The sequence below is a fragment of the Pecten maximus genome, chromosome 15 (assembly GCF_902652985.1).
Source record: "Pecten maximus chromosome 15, xPecMax1.1, whole genome shotgun sequence".
Lineage (NCBI taxonomy): Eukaryota > Metazoa > Mollusca > Bivalvia > Pectinida > Pectinidae > Pecten > Pecten maximus.
The window spans coordinates 8,726,594-8,751,278 of NC_047029.1; the positions used below are offsets into that span (position 1 = coordinate 8,726,594).

The 24,685-nt window shown below is 35.4% G+C and overlaps 1 protein-coding gene and 1 long non-coding RNA gene across 2 annotated transcripts; both read left to right on the forward strand.

The window, feature by feature from the left end:
• The first annotated feature begins 9,834 nt into the window (after window positions 1-9,834).
• On the forward strand, window positions 9,835-11,386 carry LOC117343205 (protein yellow-like). Its single transcript, XM_033905544.1, has one exon. The coding sequence runs from the start codon at window positions 9,863-9,865 to the stop codon at window positions 11,054-11,056; it is 1,194 nt and encodes a 397-aa protein (XP_033761435.1). The 5' UTR covers window positions 9,835-9,862; the 3' UTR covers window positions 11,057-11,386.
• An 8,092-nt stretch (window positions 11,387-19,478) lies between these two features.
• On the forward strand, window positions 19,479-24,685 carry LOC117343207. Its single transcript, XR_004536008.1, has 3 exons — window positions 19,479-19,745; window positions 23,817-23,893; window positions 24,393-24,685. It is a non-coding gene; the product is annotated as an uncharacterized LOC117343207 (long non-coding RNA).

The following is a 24,685-nucleotide window of genomic DNA, read 5'->3' on the forward strand; positions in this document are numbered from 1 at the left end:
AATCCCTATATGTATCCAAAGACCACGTAGGTCTTCAATATGGGTGTTAATCACTCATTAGTTTTAAAATGTTTGTAATGTTTAATTTGAAAAAAAAAAGTTCTTTGGTTATAAGAAATAACAACAATGTTATTGGTGTTAAAATACTTTAATTATTCTAGTCATGTATATTTTTATATGTTCTTGGTAATGATCAATCATATGATAGCAATGTTACATGTTCAAATTTGACAATATTCATCTACATCCTCAGTGTAAACTCAGAAGTAAAGATTAGTCAGTTATAAAACAAAGAAATTATATTAATATTAGTTTAAATTGTTGACAATATTTCGAGCAAGACTCGATCCAATTGACTTTACTTATGAACTGTGCCAAATGTGAATTGAGACATTCAAGTATATTGCAAGTTATATAAACAAAATAGGATACAATAAATTATAGTAAATCCGGAAATTTGTACCCGGAATCCGTATCTGTTATTAGTATGTACTCAACCGGTAGTTGAATAAAGTTGGGAAGCGGACATGTTGTTTGTGAAGATACTAGAAGTTTAGCGTTCGCCCCTGTGAGGAAGGCTTTGGGTTATGATATATTTTGTTAGTTTAATAACATAAGGATCCTTTTTTAAGCAGTGAGACTTTATAACATAAATCATATATAATAAAACAAAGCACTACTGTATAGAGTAACATATTTCCGTTAGGGAACATAAATCTTTTCTCTTCTTTCTGAACAACTTTCTTCTTCCTAATCACAGTGTATAATCGATTTGTACTACTAGCTGTGAAATTTGAGTTTTGTACGTGTAGCTGCGAGTTGCGAAGCGATACATTTTGAACACGGCGGCAGCAGGGCTGGTAGTTTAGAAGGTAAATTCTACAATTTCAATACGTATTTCCAGCAATGCATGCTGACATGTGGTCCACTAGAGAACTTACCATCTTCGTTTATGTTCAATCTTAATGCATGTTTAGAACAAACGACATATCAACACTTTTTTTTGAAAGCGAAAGTAGCTATGCTCACTGGTAAAATCAATGTCATCAATCGAAAATCTTCATTCTATGTTAAAACTAACGAATCAATTGGAAGTTTGGATATATATATAACATTTGCAGTTATTAGTAGACATATTCTAGGTTCTATATAAAGCTGACCTATTATATATTGGAAATTGTATAACTTTCTTTCCCCGTGGGTTCATTTGCAAACTGTACGGTCAGCTGTCCGGTTTATGTGTACATGGGAATATCTTTTGTAATCCTAGCTGTGAGTTGTGTGTACAACCAGTTGTGAGCAGCAGTAAGCTTAAACATTTTCATTTCTTGTAGAATGGATGACTCTTTTGAGGTAGAAGGTGTGGATGAAAGTTTTCATGAGGAGACGATAGAAACGGAGCTAAGTTGCAAGTATCATGGTTGCATTCTTTTGCCACCACAGAAGGAACTTCCGCTATAAAGCGAACTTTATTTTTGGCGTACGCCTTCAACTGATTCTCCAACTCCTTGATATCTGGTTGTTGTTTGTTTGGGCTTTGGCAATCACTTCCAATGTATAATTCAGCAATCTTGGACGTAATTACCGTCCAAAGATCATCATCAAATTCAGCTTCCATTACCACGGTTGTGTCAGAACTATAACATATGAAAATGATAGGTGCGTTGTCCTGTACTGCCATCTCGAAAAGTATTTGGGGTACATAATAGTATGGTATTTCATAATATACACGGGGTTTGTACAAGTTTCCAGGACAAGGACATTTGATTTCTACGGCAATGTTTCATCGTTTGTATTTCTGATGCTACACTGTACCATCAGGACTGACAAGTAGAAGCAACTCCTCATCTTCAAATACACAACGGCACCCTTCCTCTACATATGAACATTTTGGCAAATACACAGGCATGACTTTTGACACTAGTGTTGCGATGGCATTTATTTCGTTGTCAGATCCATGTTTCATGAAGCTGGCGACTTCTGGAGAAGGAGACGGCTTTGGGACAGATTTGAACACATATTCAAAATGCTGCTTCTGTTTCTTTAGACCACCTAATCCAAGAGCATCAAAACATGTACTCCCAGTCACACGTGCGAATGAACGAGCCTTGAACCAAGTATCTGTTCGTTGGTGAATTTTGGATGTGTCGGCCGATTTCAACTCCATTTTTGTGATATTCGGTTTGTTTATTCCCGATAAACACTGATAGTTGCTTTGACTTCCTAGGTCACACACCCTGCCGGAGCAATATAGTGAAGAAACATTATGTAGAATGGCAACTATGCGTTCCAAATTGTCAATAAGGTTCAGTGTTCGTGCAAAACAGGATTCCACCCGGTATATGTATGTTTTGACAGCACTTATTGCAAATGAATACTTATTCTTTGTTGTGTCATTGATACACATTTTTTTCAGCTTTTCCAAGGATATAACTTTTTTAGTTTTGATAGGTCTTAGTTCTTTCAACCGATGGCTAAGAGTTGTAATCACCTTTTGAGCATTTGTGACGATATTTTCTTTTATATCTTCCGGTGAATCTGTTAAACTAGACAATTCCCTACATTCACATGATAAAACGATGGTCTCAAATTCTTGAACAAGTTTCAGGTCATCATTTAGAGCCGTTTGTCTTTGTGATAATGTCGGAGGACCTTCGTATCCCCACAAATTGATATCTCCCATATCACCACTGTCAATGCCGGTGTTCACCTTCTTAACATCAAAATACACTTTGTATGTTTGCATCAGCGATCCATCATCATGCACTACTTTTATCATTTCATGAATAATTCGAGGCTTGACATTTGAGTTCCTTTGATACATCCGTACCTTCAAGACAATTTCGGTTTGGAACGGCGAAATTAATCTCTGAAAGACCTGGGTAGTTGATGTATCTATTTCTTGTCCCTTATTTTTCAAACCCGACATAAAACTCAAAAATTTCCCTTTAAAAAGTTTTAGGCCAATTCTCCAAAACTGCTTAACGGCTGGCGAGTATCTCATCAAACGGGTGTCTTCCAAAGAGTACCACTGAACAACGTCCTGGAATAACAAGTATGCAATATTTCTCATTGGTAGTTTTTGTTCTACTATTAGTTTATTGAACTTAATGTATGTTTCTAAATGTCCAGAGATTTTCAGAGTATCAATAACATCCGGTAGCATTTCAGTAAGAACTGTTAAAGGTTCATTTTCAAACACTTGAGATTTTTCGGAGAAAACCGATTCGAACTATGTCGCGGTTTCTTCCACAAAGTGTACGTCATTAGGCGTTTCTTCCTTCGACGCCTCATTGATAGATATGTTGGCAAAGGAATTGTGTAACGTTTGGTCTAAATCATTACTTTCTTGAACATCGGTTTGATCCTCTACCAATTCTTTTGCAGTTTCGAAGTCTAATTTCTTAGGGGTCGACTGCCATCTAAATTTTTTCAGCGTTTGCCAAGGAGATAAAGTTGAAGGGCGCCTAGAAATTTTTACTGTTAATGTATCATTGTTTGGGACAATAATTTTGTCTTCTAAATCTGCAGGGATGATGTTGTAGTTTTTTGTGTTCTCAATAAGCTTGTGTCCGTGGTTATGAAAGATTTTCACTCTTTTAGTATAGAGTTACTGTGGTTAATAATGGCGTGGCCAATTGTTTCTGCAAAAATATTGAATTTGTCCGCACAATAATAACATGCAAATGTGGCTGCCATCAGTTCTTGAATGTCAAGTGTGATGTCTGCAAAGAGGGCAAATACACTAAATTAATTCTAAATAATATCAACTGATCGTACAAAAATAACTCGTCATTTCAGCAGCTGATCGTACAAAAACTCTCAATATTTCAACAGCTGATCGTACACAAACCTTACAGCTGATCGTACAATTTTCTGTCGCATGAGCATGTATTTGATCTCGTATTATTCATATTTCAGTCACAATCATGCATGCACATTTTTGCTGTATATATCTGAACATAATTACGGAACGGATTCCGATGTTTATGGATGTCTAAAACCATTCGTTCTTTTATCAATATGATCTCTTCCCTGGTGTTGGTGGTTTTTGGCTATGAGTTTTTTCGGATCAGAAGAGATATTTTACGTGAAATATATAACTTACGTTGCTAAGAAATTAGCAAGTGATGCATACATTATCTATCTTTACACTATGGTTAGCTTTTTAAAAATTGGTACACAAAAAGACATATGAATAAGTGTTGAACTTGCCTGTGTCCAACGCAGAATGAGCGCCATGTGATCGTTTCACCGCTTCATAACTCACAGCTACGCGTACAAACTCAAATTTCGCAGCTAGTAGTACAAATCGATTATACACTGTGCTAATGTCTCCCTTGACAATGCCTCACTTTTGGCCTTTGGTTGAGCGTTCGTCCCTGTGAGGAATGCTTTGGGTACTGTCCCCTGGTCGAGACATACCAATGTATTAAAAAATGGTAGTTGCTGCTCCTGCTTAGCGCTCAGCATATTAGGAGTGGGACGACTGGTTCGCCCGTTGTCAGTATCATGTGACCGGGTGGGGTGTGCTGCTTGGTGTCTTCGGCAGTATGCTTCAGTGAGGTAGCACTATAAATCGGCAAAAGTTCTGGCCTATCACAAAGAGACTTGACACGAACATACCGCAGCCTCCCAAAACACACATACCCACTCACCACACGCATACATGTCGCACGCACGGGAGGCCGTCCTTTAATTACCTTAGCTGTTAATAGGACGTTAAACAAAATAAACCAAACCAAACCAATTGCTCCTTCCTTATAGCGAATGCATGTATGTCTTTGATGTTAACATTTTTAGGTCACCTGAGACGAAGTTAACGTTATCAGCTTGGGATGACAGTTTGATGTACATGTTGGCCCTGACTGACCCCCAGGGGCTGATGGGCGGGGCCAAAAAGGGTCAAATTAACTGAAATTTCAAAAATCTTCTTCTTACAACCCAAATAAGGTAGAATTAAATACTCTTCACAGATCGAAGGGTCTTAAGGTGCTTTACCATAATTGTGAATTTCCTAGCCCTGGGGTCTCGCGTTTGCCCCATGGGAGGGGATAAACTTTACTATAGTTATAGGGAAATCACATTTTTGACTATCATTTGTTTTATTTGTTTTGAAATTCATTCTTTCATTCAAATTTACTGAAATATTTCAAAAATCAGGTGACCGTTAAGGCCCATGGGCCTCTTGTTTCATTAAGAATTAAGCATTAAGTACATAGTACAGTATAAATATAAAAAGAATTGGGAAACAAGTCGTCTTTTAAATAATCTAGTTTGATCAAAGTTGTCGGTGTTGCCGATGTTAATTTTGGACGAGGAAGTGATATTTTATGATTAATTTGTAACAAATATAAAACACCGGAAGTCGAAAGATTAATAGGCAGTGGTCGTTAAACTACGAATTATTTCTTATTAGATTATATTAATTATTGTTTAAAATAAAGTTAGTTCAAATGCAAAACATGAATAACTCGGCGTCCTTAAATGAATCACCGTTTCTTGTTAGCGTCGATAAAAGCCGTTACATTTAAATTTACAAACTAAACCACTTCTAATATGTGCATGTGAAAAAAATAACACAACCCGTACACGCTGACAAGTACTCGTAGAGCTCGTGTAAAGGGGAGACCATCCTTATAAGACAGTAACTAGAAAACAATTATAATAAAACACCAAACCAAGCTAACCCAGAATGTATTTATCTTGTATTAACACAATTTCGTTTGAGGTTTGTCTTCGTGTTAAGTCTGTGTTATACAATGTACATGTATGCACACTGTAATGAATAGAATCCCAATAAATATTACAAGTTTTGTAACTACTGATTGACGTGTGGTTATACTGTTTTGATAAATCAACCATGTTGTCTACTGTCTAATTGTTTTTGTCATTTTCAGTCATGTCTGCTGAGTTTTGATGACCTTATCAGCTGTAATATGCCTCTGCGTGCAACTCTGTTACAAATATTATCAAATACTTTTTTCCTTTCTACTCTTTACTTGAAAGAATCTTGTAACTAGTTTGGTAAGACATTAGTCACGAAGGATATTGCCCTTAGACGTTAGAAATCGCCAATACAAATCTCAGAGGTCTACCGTAGGGATACAATACAGCAGATAACAAATACGGCTATCGACGTTATATCTGTGACAAGTGTCACATGAATGTGAAAAAAGAAGTATTATAGTATTATATCTGGCAAGGATGTTGTAAAGCCTTTTCAGTCGATTGCCTCGAATTTTGTTATACGATTAGAATATGGAAATCATTCTTCTGTAAAGGACATTGTACTCGATTCTGTAAAGGACCTTATAATGGATTTTTTTTTCAGAATTAGTTATATCTTCTCATTACAAGGTTCATATAAACGACACAGAATCAAAGAATGTACTGCAGTATTATTACTGTATAGAGTAACATATTTCTGTGCGGGAACTTAAATAAGACTATCTTCCAAATCAATTCTTTTTCGAAATTTTTAGATATCGGCACTCAGTATTTGATAAAGAATATTTCCATCCATGCATTGATGCTCGTCACGGAGACACATTTTGAACGAACACTGGATTCAAATATTATCATAGTCATTGTAATTCCTTAATGTCTAACATGTGTTGAATAAATGATTGGATGAGTGTTTCAAACATTATGGAATTTTAAACACATGGCTTGCTCCTTCCTTATAGCAAATATGAAATGCCTTTTTATTTAAACTTTATTTCATTTCGAATTAAACATTAAGCTCATAACAACACATAGTACAGTGCTTATAAATAGGATTGGGAAACAAGTTGTCTTTTAAATAATCAAGTGTGTTCAAAGTTGTCGTTGTTGCTGATGTTAATTAAGGACAGGCACGAGGAAATGATTAATTAATAATTAGTTACAAATATAAAACACCGAAAGTCGACAGATTAATAGGCTGTGATCGTTTAACCACGAATTTTTTTTAAATTTCTTATTAGATTAAATTGATTATTATTAAAATTAAAGTTAATTCAAATCCAAACATGAATAACCCGGCTACCTTAAAAGAATCATCGTTTGTTGATAGCGTCGATAAACGTTACATTTATATTAACTAACTTAACTACTTCTAATGTGTAAAAGTGAAACAAACAACGGGAATCCTGTATCTGTGGACGGCTGTAATAAATAGCATCATTTTGGTTTATGTTTCCATTCTTGTTATAAAATTATTGATTGATCATCCAGTCATTTTTTTAAAGATTTGGTGATACAGATATGTTGTCTAACCACACAATATTTCATATCCTACCGCACCTCAATTTATAATCCTTATGGTTTACGTACAATTCTCCTTTTATCTACATGCATCCGGTACGTTTATAGTCTGACGTGTTACCATGTTGTCGCCCAGAGGGATGGTTTATATAAATATATCGGCCCATGATAACAAACATGTTATACGGTGCAATATTCTTACCTTAATATCTACACCACGGATCACAGTATAATCAATATGCAACAGATGCATTTGCACCCGAGATACGTTTTAATTCTAAGTATAAAATTTACAGAATCGTCCTCTCTCTGTTAAGCAATGTAATTCAAACGTGTCCAACAATCTTTCAATTGCTTTTTGTTGGATAAAACGTCTAAAAGACACCGAATGAAAAGTAATATATCTTAAATAATCAATTATCAATATGTACAATTGTTCTATTGGATGTGAATGTTCTGGTTGTTTATATATATATATATATGTATATGTCACATTTTATTAATAAATAAACTGTTTCCTTTCACCTATTCATCTCATACCGTAGCCTCCCAAAACACACATACGCACTCACCACACGCATGCATGTCGCACGCACGGGAGGCCGTCCTTAAATGACCTTAGCTGTTAATAGGACGTTAAACAAAATAAACCAAACTAAACCTATTCATCTTTTCATATTCGCTTCATGTCAGTTACATATGTACATGTAGTTGTTAATTAACGGATTTTAAAAATTTAGTTTTGAAATGATACTACAGGGATGACAAGTACAAAATGAAACAGGTCTGTAACTTATGTGACGTCCTGCCCATTATGTGCCCTGGGGACTGAATTCCACAGCACACGTTTCAACACATAGATAAATAACATGTATATCCTGTTCGGTATTTAGCTGTCAAGAATGTGTGATCTCATGTTTTAATTTGTTTCACAAAGGTCAATACGTATGCGGACGTTTAGTGACCTTAGCTTTTTATAGCACTTTAAACAATGCTAAACCAAATCAAACATTTAATGCTACTTATGTCTAATTATGAAAAAAAAATATATACAAATGTATATATAATTATAAGTATTGTTGTTATAAAACATAAGATTAAACAAGTATAAAACCGATTTTAAATTGACCTTTAACATGCTTAATCATGAAGTGAAGTTGATTGCAATACAATAGTTAAACATATAATGTATCTTTGAACTTCCATATTTAATTATAACTACAGGAAGTATTAATGTTTGAGGTTTAATTGTAAACGCGTCATGAGAAAATTATTTAGCCCTCTGGCTATGTTGTCTTAAATACATGTATAAAATGCAATTGTGTTAATTGTTTTAATTTGGGTTCTTGCACATTACAATCGTATACAATAAAATATGATTAAAAGTAACTATTGTCCATATTAATGACTTAACAATGCTCATATGTATGTCATTATCCTATCATGTGACAACATTTTCTGCTCATGATCTCGTAGGACGAAGATAGAAAGGTGTATACCGATGTTTATTTCCCTGACTAACTCATTCTCCTCAGAACCTCAAACATACTCATCAGAAATGATTTTCTCAGCTGTTCTTGTATCGGATATATATATATATATATTTCATCGTTTATAAAACAATATTTACGGTTTAATAATCCTTTTTGTGAAATACCAAGTTAAAACATAGCAGTAAAAAAGTGGAATATAACTTGAATTTAACGATCACAGAACAAAAACAAAATTATCCAAAAATAAGATTTTCAAAATTGTGTTAACCAAGTGTGATTGTTTAAAAACAAATGATTACTCTACAAATATCAATATATGTAATACATTGTACGAATGTTTGAGCTACAATGTACGGCAAACCAAACATATCTTTTAGAATTCGATGACGCTTAAGTGCTCTTAATTTTAATATCTATCCTGTGAAAAAAACCTTTTGCTGTATGGTTCAAAGTTAAATGATTAGCAACCTATTGCAACTGATTTATAAATATATTTAGCCTACACTTGCATGATGCCTTTTTGCCAAAGAAAATATCTACATCCTTTCCCGTACCGGAAAACCAGTAAAAATATACTGGTGATTCAGAATTCAGTAATCGAGACCTGAGTCAACAAAAATCGTCACGGTTGATGAATTTACTGAAGCATCAATTTGTGTTGTGACCTCAGCAAGGATAGGTCGAATATACATCCAGTCGTAGGACAGGGAGCGATATCATATTGCTTTGATGTACACCACATCTTCATTACCATGATGACGTCTTTTCAATGATTCAGTAACGGATGTCCATATAGACAAACCAATGATACTTATCCAGTTTCAATAATAACCCTGAATTATTGACGATTCTCAACGAGAGTGTTTTTTAATACATCACAAATCTAAACATGAAAGCACATCCGGCCGTTCCACTTAAATTCTGATGTTAAGAAATGAAAACGACAAGGAAGTAGTTTTTATCCGAGAGACACGACTGTGTTTATGTATAAAAGGAACACATCAATGTGATGTCATTACGTTAGCTATATCTCTTACATCAACATGTCTTTGTTATTACTGTTTTTGTCTCTTGTTGCACGTCTTTCATCGGCGATTTATTATAATTATCATTATCAAAACATGTGCACCGAATCCATCATACAGCATAAATTTAATGACATCGACTACACCTGGCCAAATGACACTGCTCGTGAAGCAGCCATTGCTAAGGAAGAATACATCCCAAAGAACAACATCATAAGTGGAATTAACATCTATCAGGACGATGTTTACGTCACTGTTCCAAGATGGCGTCGCGGGGTGCCGTCAACACTAAACAAGATTGTCGTGAAAGATGGTGTTTCAATCCTCGAACCGTACCCTAATTGGGAGTCACAGACAATTGGTAAATGTGATGGTCTTCAATTCGTTCAAAGCATTGCGATCGATCCAAATACTGGTTGGATGTGGATAATTGATACTGGAAGGATTAACTTTTTTGCTGTTGATGGAACTCCGACCGAAAATCTCTGTCCAGCAAAGATAATAATATATGATATAAATAATGATATTGAAATCACCCGCCACATATTTCCTAATTCGGTTGCTAATCGTACACGGACGTTCCTTAATGACATTGTCGTTCAGTACAAGGGGAGCAAGTCTCGTTATGCTTACATAACGGATGATTTCGATACACGTTTAATTGTTTATGACAGAAAAAAGAACACGTCCCATTTCTATTCGCATCCTCCCTCGATGTTACCAGAACCAGGCAACGGAAACATCACTGTTTTGGGCGAGACAATAGAGGTTTCTGATGGAATCAACGGTATTGCTTTATCATCTGATATGAAATTCATCTACTATGGTCAGCTTTCTGGATATTCCCTCTACCAAATACCTACAAAGGTTGTAAGGAAACCGGGGAGGAATTTCGGCAGGTACGTCCGCAAGGTCGGTACAAAGCCAGCGCATGCAGCGGGGATGGTGTATAGTAGGGACCATAGTTTGTATTTCGGTGGCCTTGACGATAACACTGTATATAAATGGGATGTGGAAAAGGATAGGCGAAAACAGAAAACAACATTCCGAAAGGTACAAATGAAAAATGTGGAAACATTCATTGAGGGACCGTCCTGTATAAACTTTGTAGATATTTTGAATTTTGATCAAAAGAATAATCTGTGGTTTTCGGTCAACAAACTGCACAAGTTCTTCCTGGGAACTATGGACTTTTCTGGGAGTAGTGGACCAAATGTGTTAATTATGAAAGTACCTGCAGGAACTACAGGGTACTTGGATCGCCGACGCAGATACAAGACGAGGTATTAAGATCGTCCGAAGAAATACCGTTTTCCACCTGAAACGAATATTTATAAGTTTGGTAGCATTCTTAAATAATACCAATTCAGAGAGTTTAGCGAAAATTGCCTTCTAAAGTCAATCTTTACATGTACGTTGTAATTATAAATATGTGATGTAGGCTTATAGGAAATCGGAACAGAATTTGTCAATCAAACATCGGTTGGTTGTTATGAATTGGGTTGTATATCAGCTTCATTTTTATCATTTTTTGTATAATTTTTTTTATTATTTTCATATTGTTTATGCTGTACGTATATTAGAACTTAAAAAAAAGGATGATGAAATAAAAATATTTAAATAACATACAATATTTGAACATTTGTCTTAATTTTTGAGTCTACATTATCAACTACAGAAGTCAATTTCAAATATCTATGACCATCAGAAACATTATTATATTATAACAGTATGTTTAATACGGAGTAATATAAATATATGATGTATATGTATATAATTTCGAATAACAAAGAATACAATGAGGAGGCCTAAGAGGAACTTATCATGTGGCCTCTACTTTTTATTCAGTGAGATAAAAGAATGGAAGAGCTTGTAGGTAATACGTAAATGCCCTATGATTAATTTTTCTTTGTTTTCATGGTAAATACTCAAATGTGATTGGTCAAAAAATTCTTTTCATTCTTCTATGAAAGAAATTCCGAGAATGGCGCGAAAAATGTGACGTCACAATACGACACAATTGACGTTGCGTATTGATTTGAGAAAAAGAATCCCAAATAAAACCCGTAAAATTGTACATAAAACATGTTTTGAATTAGAAAAAGACAATTAACTGAAATTACGCGGATCCTTACAAAGTTTGCAAAAAAAATCGTTTCATACCCCGATGAAAATAAAAAAAATCAACCTCAATGCTTAAATGAAATGTGATACACAACCACCATGTGCCATTATGTCAATTAACACATTAAGTTATTAAACATCATAATGACAAGGCGCCAATTTGTAATTGTTGTTCCCTCCAAAATGAAGATTGTATAAACAGAAGAAACTCATTTAAATTACAATAAGGCGATCAGCATATCAATGTACATAGTCATCTTATAAGTGATTAAAATTATTATTCATAATAAAGAGCTTCATACTATGGTGATTCATAATTTCTAGCACGCTTTTAGGTAAATATTCAAATTACACACCATACGTGATTCCTACCACACTATTGTAATTAGACTTTCATTCAAATTACACCTACACTATAAAGTCCCTATAGTACACTGTAGTAATTAGACTTTCATTCAAATTACACCTACACTATAAAGTCCTATAGTACACTGTAGTAATTAGACTCCCATTGAAATCGCACACAATACGTAGTCCCTAACATGCTATTGTAATAGGACTTATATTCAATTTACACATAATACGCGATTCCTAACACACTATTGTAATTACACTTACATTTAAATTACACCTACACTATCTTGTCCCTATAGTACACTGTGGTAATTAGACTTTCATTCAAATTACACCTACACTATCTTGTCCCTATAGTACACTGTGGTAATTAGACTTTCATTCAAATTACACCTACACTATCAAGTCTCTATAGTACACTATTGTAATTAAGACTTACATTCAAATCACACACAATACGTTTTCCCTAACATACTTTTGTAATTAGACTTGCCTTAAAATTACACCTACACTATGTAGTCCCTCTAGTACACTTATATACATAGACTTACATTTAAATACACTTACCATACGTAATCCCCTTTAACACGCTATTGTTATTAGACTTAATCCAATTACAACTAAAATACGTTTTTCTTTAATAAATAACTTGCTTTGAAAAATTATTCGTACGTTTTTACAGTATTTTCCCATGATCTATGCGGTGCCATCAGTTGTGTACACTTTTAAATCTCTCAAATTCCTTAACGCTCACCATTTTGTCTCCATTCTTGTTCTTTTGTCAGCACAGACGCTTTCACTAGTTTTTCCATTGTGACTTAAAAGAGAATATAATTTGACTGATAAACCTTTTGACTCTCTGAAATTATACCTAATAATAGGTCTCAAAATATCATCTAAAATTGCAATTTTGTTTTCGTATCCGCTCATCATAAATGTATGAATTGTTTTAAGAATATACAATATGTCGGTTTTTTTTTTTTTTTTTTTTTATCTAATAAATGTGAATCTTTGCAAATGCACAACTTACCATGAAGCTGGATATTCCGTGATACAGAACTATTATATATCGATCAGCAGCAACTACATGATTACAATTGATCAACCTGTGATCAGCCCTGCAACAAGAAGAAATAAACAGATGACAAATCAAATAATTACTAAATGAATTAGATACTAACATTCGAATATCAATAATCAGAAAAGATAGTGCATGCATGCAAACTACGGGGCGATTTATCTCTGAATGGCAAGTTAACTTCCAGTATAGGATGTAATACTCCTATTCACTGGACTCGAAATCATTAATGTACATAATAAACGAAATAATCTTAGATGTACATTTGGTAATTCAGTTATATTGGTTGTAAAAAAAGTTTCGTTGATTTAAAAAGATTAGATTGGTAGTTCGGCTCTGTTAGTATGAAATATATCTCGTATTTCCAAAAATTATCTAGTCTGTTGTTGAGGTAGTCACACATAAAGAACAACAGTGTCTTGCCGTTATGCGCTGGACTTCGGTTACATAGTTATCATGGCACAATCATTAACATTTAGAAGTCTTATAAATAATTTGCGGGTCGTAAAACAAACAGAAACTAACACATGTATCGGTACTTATTAAAAATATTGAAATTGTTGGATGCAAAATATTGGCAAATAAATAAATAAATAAATAAATAAATAAAACGCAGAATTCACAACAAACAGTATTGCGTATGGAATAAACATTATCGATAATAGACTTATCCGAGTTGAATGAATGGATCACATAGACTATAATCTTGGCCCAAGCTGTTTCATGAATATTAGCATGGCGTGTTCATCGGACCAGTTAATAGTATTTTAGTTTCTCATTTACATAAACCACATAGTGTACGCTTCACTGATAATCGTATGTAAGGTAATCGTGCAATTTAATGCGTTTACGATAAACACGTCGCGTGACACGTCCACGCTGTCAACTTCTTGCTATATAAAACGGAGATAAATTTCTCTACGAAGTTCGTCCTTCAGTGTGATGTTCAACCTTCATATCGCCGGTATCATCGTCAGGTGAAGCCTTGTGGAATATCTAAGGACACCCGTCTTATTTACGCGATTTTTTTTTTATGTTTTGGCTTTCAGCACATGCATTTGAGTAGATGTTGGTTTACAATATACCCCGGTAAACTAAATGAGTCATCATTTTTAGCCCACCATCATCAGATGGTGGGCTATTCAAATCGCCCTGCGTCCGTGGTCCGTCGTCCGTCCGTCCGTCCCTCCGTCCGTAAACAATTCTTGTTATCGCTATTTCTGAGAAAGTGCTGATGGGATCTTTCTCAAATTTCATATGTAGGTTCCCCTTGGTGCCTAGTTGTGCATATTGCATTTTGGGACCGATCGGAAAACAACATGGCCGACAGGCAGCCATCTTGGATTTTGACAATTGAAGTTTGTTATCTCTATTTCTGAGAAAGTATTGAAGGGATCTTTCTCAAATTTTATATGTAGGTTCCCCTTGGTGCCTAGTTATGCCTATTGCATTTTGGGACCGATCAGAAAACAACATGGCCGACAGGCAGCCATCTTGGATTTTGACAATTGAAGTTTGTTATCTCTATTTCTGAGAAAGTATTGAAGGGATCTTTCTCAAATTTCATATGTAGGTTCCTCTTGGTGCCTAGATATGCATATTGCATTTTGGGACCGATCAGAAAACAACATGGCCGACAGGCAGCCATCTTTTATTTTGACAATTGGAGTTTGTTATCGCTATTTCTGAGGAAGTACTGAAGGGATCTTTCTCAAATTTTATATGTAGTTTCCCTTTGGTGCCTAGTTATGCATATTGCATTTTGGGACCAATCGGAAAACAAAATGGCCGACAGGCAGCCATCTTGGATTTTGACAATTGAAGTTTGTTATCGCTATTTCTGTGAAAGTACTGAAGGGATCTTTCTCAAATTTCATATGCAGGTTCCTCTTTGTGCCTGGTTATGCATATTGCATTTTGAGACTAATCAGAAAACAACATGGCTGACAGGCAGCCATCTTGGATTCTGACAATTAAAGTTTGTTATTGCTATTTCTGTGAAAGTAATGAAGGGATCTTTCTGAAATTTCATATGCAGGTTCCCCTCAGTGCCTAGTTATGCATATTGCATTTTGAGACCAATCGAAAAACAACATGGCCAACAGGCAGCCATCTTGGATTTTGACAATTGAAATTTGTTATCGCTTTTTCTGTGAAAGAACTGAAGGGATCTTTCTCAAATTTCCTATGTAGGTTCCCCTTGGTGCCTAGTTATGCATATTGCATTTTGGGACCGATCAGAAAACAACATGGCCGACAGGCAGCCATCTTGGATTTTGACAATTGAAGTTTGTTATCTCTATTTCTGAGAAAGTATTGAAGGGATCTTTCTCAAATTTCATATGTAGGTTCCTCTTGGTGCCTAGATATGCATATTGCATTTTGGGACCGATCAGAAAACAACATGGCCGACAGGCAGCCATCTTTTATTTTGACAATTGGAGTTTGTTATCGCTATTTCTGAGGAAGTACTGAAGGGATCTTTCTCAAATTTCATATGTAGGTTCCCTTTGGTGCCTAGTTATGCATATTGCATTTTGGGACCAATCGGAAAACAAAATGGCCGACAGGCAGCCATCTTGGATTTTGACAATTAAAGTTTGTTATCGCTATTTCTGTGAAAGTACTGAAGGGATCTTTCTCAAATTTCATATGCAGGTTCCTCTTTGTGCCTGGTTATGCATATTGCATTTTGAGACTAATCAGAAAACAACATGGCTGACAGGCAGCCATCTTGGATTCTGACAATTAAAGTTTGTTATTGCTATTTCTGTGAAAGTAATGAAGGGATCTTTCTGAAATTTCATATGCAGGTTCCCCTCAGTGCCTAGTTATGCATATTGCATTTTGAGACCAATCGGAAAACAACATGGCCAACAGGCAGCCATCTTGGATTTTGACAATTGAAATTTGTTATCGCTTTTTCTGTGAAAGAACTGAAGGGATCTTTCTCAAATTTCCTATGTAGGTTCCCCTTGATGCCTACTTATGCATATTGCATTTTGAGACCAATAGGAAAACAACATTGCTGACAGGCAGCCATCTTGGATTTTGACAATTAAAATTTGTTATCGCTATTTCTCAGAAAGTAATGAAGGGATCTTTCTGAAATTTCATATGCAGGTTCCCCTCAGTGCCTAGTTATGCATATTGCATTTTGAGACCAATCAGAAAAACAACATGGCCAACAGGCAGCCATCTTGGATTTTGACAATTGAAATTTGTTATCGCTTTTTCTGTGAAAGAACTGAAGGGATCTTTCTCAAATTTCCTATGTAGGTTCCCCTTGGTGCCTAGTTATGCATATTGCATTTTGGGACCGATCAGAAAACAACATGGCCGACAGGCAGCCATCTTGGATTTTGACAATTGAAGTTTGTTATCTCTATTTCTGAGAAAGTATTGAAGGGATCTTTCTCAAATTTCATATGTAGGTTCCCTTTGGTGCCTAGTTATGCATATTTCATTTTGGGACCAATCGGAAAACAACATGGCCGACAGGCAGCCATCTTGGATTTTGACAATTGGAGTTTGTTAACGCTATTTCTGAGGAAGTACTGAAGGGATCTTTCTCAAATTTTATATGTAGGTTCCCTTTGGTGCCTAGTTATGCATATTGCATTTTGGGACCAATCGGAAAACAAAATGGCCGACAGGCAGCCATCTTGGATTTTGACAATTGAAGTTTGTTATCGCTATTTCTGTGAAAGTACTGAAGGGATCTTTCTCAAATTTCATATGCAGGTTCCTCTTTGTGCCTGATTATGCATATTGCATTTTGAGACTAATCAGAAAACAACATGGCTGACAGGCAGCCATCTTGGATTCTGACAATTAAAGTTTGTTATTGCTATTTCTGTGAAAGTAATGAAGGGATCTTTCTGAAATTTCATATGCAGGTTCCCCTCAGTGCCTAGTTATGCATATTGTATTTTGAGACCAATCGGAAAACAACATGGCCAACAGGCAGCCATCTTGGATTTTGACAATTGAAATTTGTTATCGCTTTTTCTGTGAAAGAACTGAAGGGATCTTTCTCAAATTTCCTATGTAGGTTCCCCTTGATGCCTACTTATGCATATTGCATTTTGAGACCAATAGGAAAACAACATTGCTGACAGGCAGCCATCTTGGATTTTGACAATTAAAATTTGTTATCGCTATTTCTCAGAGAGTAATGAAGGGATCTTTCTGAAATTTCATATGCAGGTTCCCCTCAGTGCCTAGTTATGCATATTGCATTTTGAGACCAATCAGAAAACAACATGGCTGACAGGCAGCCATCTTGGATTTTGACAATTGAAGTTTGTTATCGCTATTTCTCAGAAAGTAATGAAGGGATCTTTCTAAAATTTCATATGCATGTTCCCGTCGGTGCCTAGTTATGCATATTGCATTTTGAGACTAATCAGAAAACAACATGGCCGACAGGCAGCCATTTCGGATTTTGACAATTGAAGTTTGTTATCGCTATTTCTGTGAAAGTACTGAAGGGATATTTTTCAAATTTCATATGTAGGTTCCCCTCAGTGCCTAGTTTTGCATATTGGGACCAATACGAAAACAACATGGCCGACAGACAGCCATTATAGCTAAATCTTAAATTCTGTATATAGGTTCCCCTTGTTTGAAAAGTACTAGAGGGCTGTTTCTGAATTTACACAGATAAGTAAGACTTAGAGGAAGGGAAAAGTAGGGAAAAGATCAATCTGACATGGAACCTATAAAGATCATTCAATGGTGGGCGCCAAGATCCCTCTGGGATCTCTTGTTTTAAGTTCTTGTCTGAAACTGATAACTAATTTATAAAAATCATGGGGTTAATGAACCTGCCATTTGGTTAACTTTAACATCTGTGTAATTTTTGTTGTTGATGTTTACGATTTCGATTCTATGTTTCTAGGTTTGGCATCACCGATAAGTCCTAAATCTAGTGTGTAGTCAGTGCGATTTATTTATATTCAAGAGCTATTCAGTTACTCTGTGTATCCTTAGAAACATTTACTCGAAATACAATCACCGTTCTAAATCATTGATTATGTCTTAAACATTGTACATTGTACACATTGTTTACTGTACACATTGTTTACTGTCACATTGTTTACTGTGCACATTGTTTACATACACATTGTTTACTGTACACTGAAGAAATCATTCTCTAGACCATCAAAAAACTACTCAAGTTTTGTTTAAATCTTTGATGGGTCATTATTTTGTATAAATTTTGCAATCGAAAACTAATAAAAAAAATAACCTACATTTCACAACAGTCATAAGTGTATTCATTTTATTACAGATTAACCGCAGAATGAGGGCTGACATACACAGACATAAAAACACATACATTTAATTATATATGTAAGTTCATGTTTTAGGCTAACCACGCAGTGTCCGGGTTTAAAGTGTAGATAAGAATAGAAAAAATAAAATAGAATTAGTAACCACAAAAGTTTGTCATTTTTATTTTCCTGCTGTCTCCCTTGACACTACCTCACCTTTGACCCTGCGACTCCAATCGGATTTCTCCGTGTAAGTCCGCCTCTCTCCGTGTAACTCCGGCTTTTTCCTTGTAGCATTGCTATCACCCATCAACAGAAGTAAGGATTTGTTTAAAACCATGTAAACATATTTATAGAGTATTTTCCACAGGGTTGGCTCGTGTATCGCTTTATCTTAAACCCATTTCACGATGTATAAGACGAAATGATCGTTTAATGATTATGACATATACCGTTATAGTCGCTTTAAACACCTTTAAAACAGGTGTGGATTGCATAGTTAATTTTACGAAATTTTACGTCCTCGCAACAGAGGTTTTTTTTTAAAGAAGACGAATATCAAAGATAACAGATGAAATGTCTTTTGTTCCATGACTGTACATTGTTGCGGTTGGATGCAAGCTTTGCTGGTGGATTTAAATCCCTAAATAGTGCCGTAATCATGTGTGCCTAGTTTAAATGAATTTGTTTATACTATCTAAACGAAAATCTTTATCTTTCCAAAATGGTATAAATTATAAACTTTAGCATAAGACCACATATAACCCAAAGTTCTTTAAAAATGAATTATTTTTAAATGTAAATTGGTAATAAAGTAAGAAAATTAATCGCTATCAAGGACTGTCAACACGAGCATGCGCAGACAAGTTATTTAAATTCGAGAACGAACGAAAAAATGACGGACGGCCGAAAGTAACCTTTCCGTGTAAGCGATTAGCTGATAAGTCATTGAAAACGGAATCAGCGAGAAAAAGGAGGAAACTACAAGACGGTAAATGTGATAAAGACGTTTAAATATCGACAAGATGGAAAGATGGCGGAGAACGAAGGACGCCGCCTCGGTCGAGTCGAACGAGTAATTCACCCTGCTTCTACTCGACATTTTAATACTGATGTCATGCTCGAAGTAACACTTGCTACCATGGTTTGTTAAAATTTCATATTACCTCATTGAACCAGCATAAATGAATGTACGAGGTTATTGTGTATTTATCTTATCGTGGTGCTATTTTTATTGTCAATTCCTTCATTTACATGTTAGTCACACCTTTTGTTCACATGACACACGTGTTTGTGCCTTGTGGGATCCATATGCGATCATGTGTAATCTCGTTTTTGTGTTAATATTTTAACTGATTTTTGGTATTCTAAAATCAGTAGCTACTTTTGGATATTGCCATGACAAGTTCTCGCGGAGTTATACTGTGCTGGATGGTTGTGGTGACACCCGATGCATGAATCAAGTGCGAAGGCAAAGTGACAGGCATAATTCAGTTTTAATTATAATTTTAGAATTTACCATTGTTAAAAAAAACAAAAACAAAATAAAAAAAAAACGGTATCGATCATATGAATGGGATAGGCACCCCCTTCTACTTTCAACATTGGTTATTGTCAACATCGATCCTTTCCAGATTTCCGCATTATGATATTTTTTTTTTTAATTTTTTTTTTTTAAATCGTACTCATTATGGATATGCAATTAACACTGTATAAAGTATCTCTAGTATATGGTATTCACCTGAGAGTTATTCCATTTTTCGTGAAAATGGGGACAAAGGTTTTCTTCGTAAGTACATGTGTAGCATCAATGACCGTTCATCATTTGAAAGTGTTATTACAAAATAGTGTTATTACAAAATAACACCAGATTTACCACCTACATACACAGGAACATAACTAGGTAAGTTGCGATAACAGCATATTTACACGATCAAAATAAACAGACCAGAGCCCAGTTGTTCAAAGGGTGATTAGGCTAATCACAGTTTAACAACAATTTTAAAATCATAATTAAATAATTTCCGGTAAAACTAACTTGACAAAATTTTATAAAACGATAACACTTCTCAGTCTCTTCCTACCTGACCATTTTCAGGAATACACACACTCAGGTTTTGAAGAAAAGGAGAAATGAGATTTTCACTAATCGAGTGATTAAGCTAATCACCTTTTGAGCAACTGGGCCCTGAATGTTAAAAAAAATTCAATCTAGTTAAAATCTAGATGGTTGTAACGTAGTGAGAATGGCCATCTTGATTTTAATTAGATTGAAAAAAACTGATCTTGCGCGAGTTATCTCCCTTCTGTCGATGTCTTGATAATCTTGCAATTTTACAGCAAATATAGACGCCTTATCATGCGTACGTAATGTATTACTGAAATATGTTACAACAGAAAATACAGCCATGTTATTATACCATTATATAACTGGACGGCTAGTTGAACACTTCCTCTATTGTGTCGGTCATCATATCCTGTCCCCTGATATCGTCGCTCCTCTTTTGATACCTGTGGTAACAAATTGTATATTATGATTATATCAATAAAAACACTGGAGCGTTATGAAAAGTGACACCTGATCAAAGGAGTTTTTTTTCGGATGGTTGGTTTGGTTTGGTTTATTTTGTGAAACGTCCCTTTAACAGCTAAGGTCATTTAAGGACGGCATTGGAGGCTGCGGTATGTGGTATGTTCGTGTTAAGTCTCCTTGTGATAGGCTTTGGGTTCTGTCCCCTGGCCGAGACATACCAGAGTCTTTAAAAATGGTAGTTGCTACTCCTGATTAGCGCTCAGCATATTTGGAGTGGGACGACTGGTTCACCCGTTGTCAGTATAATGTGACCGGGTGGGATGTGCTGCTGGGTGTCTTCGGCAGTATGCTCCAGTGAGGTAGCACTATAAATCGGCAAAAGTCCCGGCCTACCACAAGGAGACTTCACACAAACATACCGCAGCCTCCCAAAACACACATACGCACTCACCACACGCCTACATGTCGCACGCACGGGAGGCCGTCCTTAAATGACCTTAGCTGTTAATAGGACGTTAAACAAAATAAACCAAACCAAACCAAACCTTGTGATAGGCCGGATCTTTTGCCGATTTATAGTTCGGAACAGAGCAGCCAAGCATATTATAATTATATTACAGTAATTACCTGCATGCCCTCCTGAGTACATTATTAAAAACACAAAATGGAAGGGATGTGTCAGATGTCCTGATGAATTCTACATTAAAAATAAAACGGTGTAAATGCCATGTTTGATAGATAATGCCGTTTATAACTGTCCTGCAATAACTACTGCTGCCATATCAGATTCGTTTTAGCTATCGACAATGATAACAGCACATAAATGGAGGGTAATATATTTCCATCTAACATCATCATCATCATCATCATCATCATTTAGCCAAAAATAAAGCAATATAACAAAAGAATATTTTTTTCCAGAATATATTTTCCAGAATGTCTCTGAAATGATGTATCATATCAAGCAATCTATTATGAACATGTAACGTAGTGAGAATGACAATCTAGATTTTAATTAGATTGCTTGATATGATACATCATTTCAGAGACATTATGGAAAAAATATTCTTTTGTTATATTGGTCAAATAAAACCGTCACTAATTGTCCTCCCAAAATATTAGTGAAACAGTATTTGATTTAGAAAGAGACAACATTAACAGACTGCCGAATTCCGTAATGTATCCGACGACACTGCGTCACTTTCGGCCTTTATTTGAGCATTCGCCCCTGTAAGGAAAGCTTCCATAGAACCATGTGAACAATGCCTAATGTGACGAGAAATAAAACGAGTGTTAATGTAACAAAGGATTTATCGGGAACCCAAGGTCGGTTGTTCTTGTCAGTAGTAAAAATAAACAACATGTAGTTTTGTGTCACACAAAGATAAGGTTTAAAAACCAATGACATTCAGGAAAAACAAGCATGATTGGTATTGCTAAAGCATTGCATGTTACCTACTGATAACGATATGTTTATGAATATTACGAAATAGCTAGTTATACGAAAACATATACGAAAAAAAAATTAAAATTATGATATAAGATATGGTCGCTATTATATATGCGTGCTGCATAACAATTGTTTTCATTCATGGAATATGTATGACCTGTTAATTTTTTGCCATTTAAGTACCGTCATTTTGTCTCGCAAGTATTCGTGATGTTTTCGACGACCTGGTGATACATCTACATGTACATGCACCAGAATGGTAGACGGACTCCACTACGATTATTTATCTTACTTAATACATAAATTACATATATTATGTATTTTTGAACAAAAAAGAAATGTTTCTATTCAAAATAAGTCGTCTTATCTGTTGTTTTGTTCTACATGTATTAAATAGCCTGTATATAACCAGAGACATATATATCTATATATGTCTCTGATATAACCTCGCGGAATACACATTTTTTCGATTTCCTAGGCCTATAGGTGTCCTCGACGACGTCCGAGAAAATTATATAAAGTTCTTTAAAAAATAATTTAGATAACAAAAAAATTTAGATTACTTATCTAATTATACACCGGTATTTAGTTTCATTCCTAATAATTATTGCATATATTTCAACAAAAATATGGTAATTAGCTGCCTCGTAAAATGTTAATGGTTGTATATCTTTTACAATCGTTCCACACGTTTAAAAAATTAGATGATGCATTCCTCATTTTATATCTACCACGATGCCTATCGCACAAATACCGTTCCAATCGCCCATCGTGCGCACATTTTCCTGCACCATCCGTATCGCACATATCGCACATCGTGCAGACTTCGTGCTCACATCGTGCAGACATCGTGAGCACATCGCACATCGTGGAACGTTGTGCGATTACATAACTGTAATGATATTGAGTTTAGTAATTCAAAAGAAGAACATTGACCTGAAATACATTTTGTTTGACCGAATTCTTTGATATATTTAATATAGTACCGTGTTACGGAGTCTGTGTATACAATGCCTATTGTGATAGCGTACCCTACACGTAAATGTAACAAAGGACTCATAGGAGATGCCACTAAGAAATGTGGAAGTACCGTACTATAAAAGTATACAGCAGTGTAATTGGTCAATTTTCTTTAGCATTACATACAGTATTATATTTATATAAACCACACACTGATTAAAATTGATGATTTCATATGCTAATTTGTTTGTTGTTTAACGTCCTATTAACAGCCAGGGTCATTTAAGGACGGGCCAGGTTTTGGAGGTGGAGGAAAGCCGAGTACCCGGAGAAAAACCACCGGCCTACGGTCAGTACCTGGCAACTGCCCCACGTAGGTTTCGAACTCGCAACCCAGAGGTGGAGGGCTAGTGTTAAAGTGTCGGGACACCTTAACCACTCGGCCACCGCGGCCCCTTCATATGCTAATATACTGATCAATGTGGATGTATATTGTTACAAAAACTGATAAAATGGCTAATAAGGAGTCTGATTAATTCATATCTGTAAACCGTAAACGTATCAATTCAATTCTGTAGTCCAGTATAGATATGTTTTTGACATAAACGACGGGCATGGAAGTTGTTTAACTTGTGTATCTGATTCCATTTGTATATTTGCAATTAAAGTATGTTAAAATCCATTTCTATGATGCATTCTGTTTTTGGATTTGATTTTCCATTTGTATTGAACCATGCTTTTTTATGTACATTTTATATGCGTTTTTACAATCCCTGCAGTGAATTTTGAAAATGTTGAATATCATTTGATTTATGATACAACAATAAACATATCTCTTTTCTCTGCAGTAGCATGTGATGGACGGTGAAGGAATATCCAACACTCCCACTGTGACGTCATCATTACCAACAGATACATGTGTGATGAGGGATATGCCGGAAATCCGTACGACACGGAAGGATGTACATTTGGTTTTTTTTGTTAAGGAGGGCACCATCACAACAACGGGGATGGTAGCTCAAATGAACACTGATCTTGAGCGAAAGAAAGCACTGTAAATCCTTACTGTCTTTGTAATATACATTACGCTTTCTGCTGTTTAACTTGTATGCATTGTACTTAATAAACTATATCGACATTG

What these genes read in the sequence shown, in the direction of transcription:
- LOC117343205 (XM_033905544.1), top strand. Translation starts at nt 9,863, where the DNA reads ATGTGCACCGAATCCATCATACAGCATAAATTTAATGACATCGACTAC.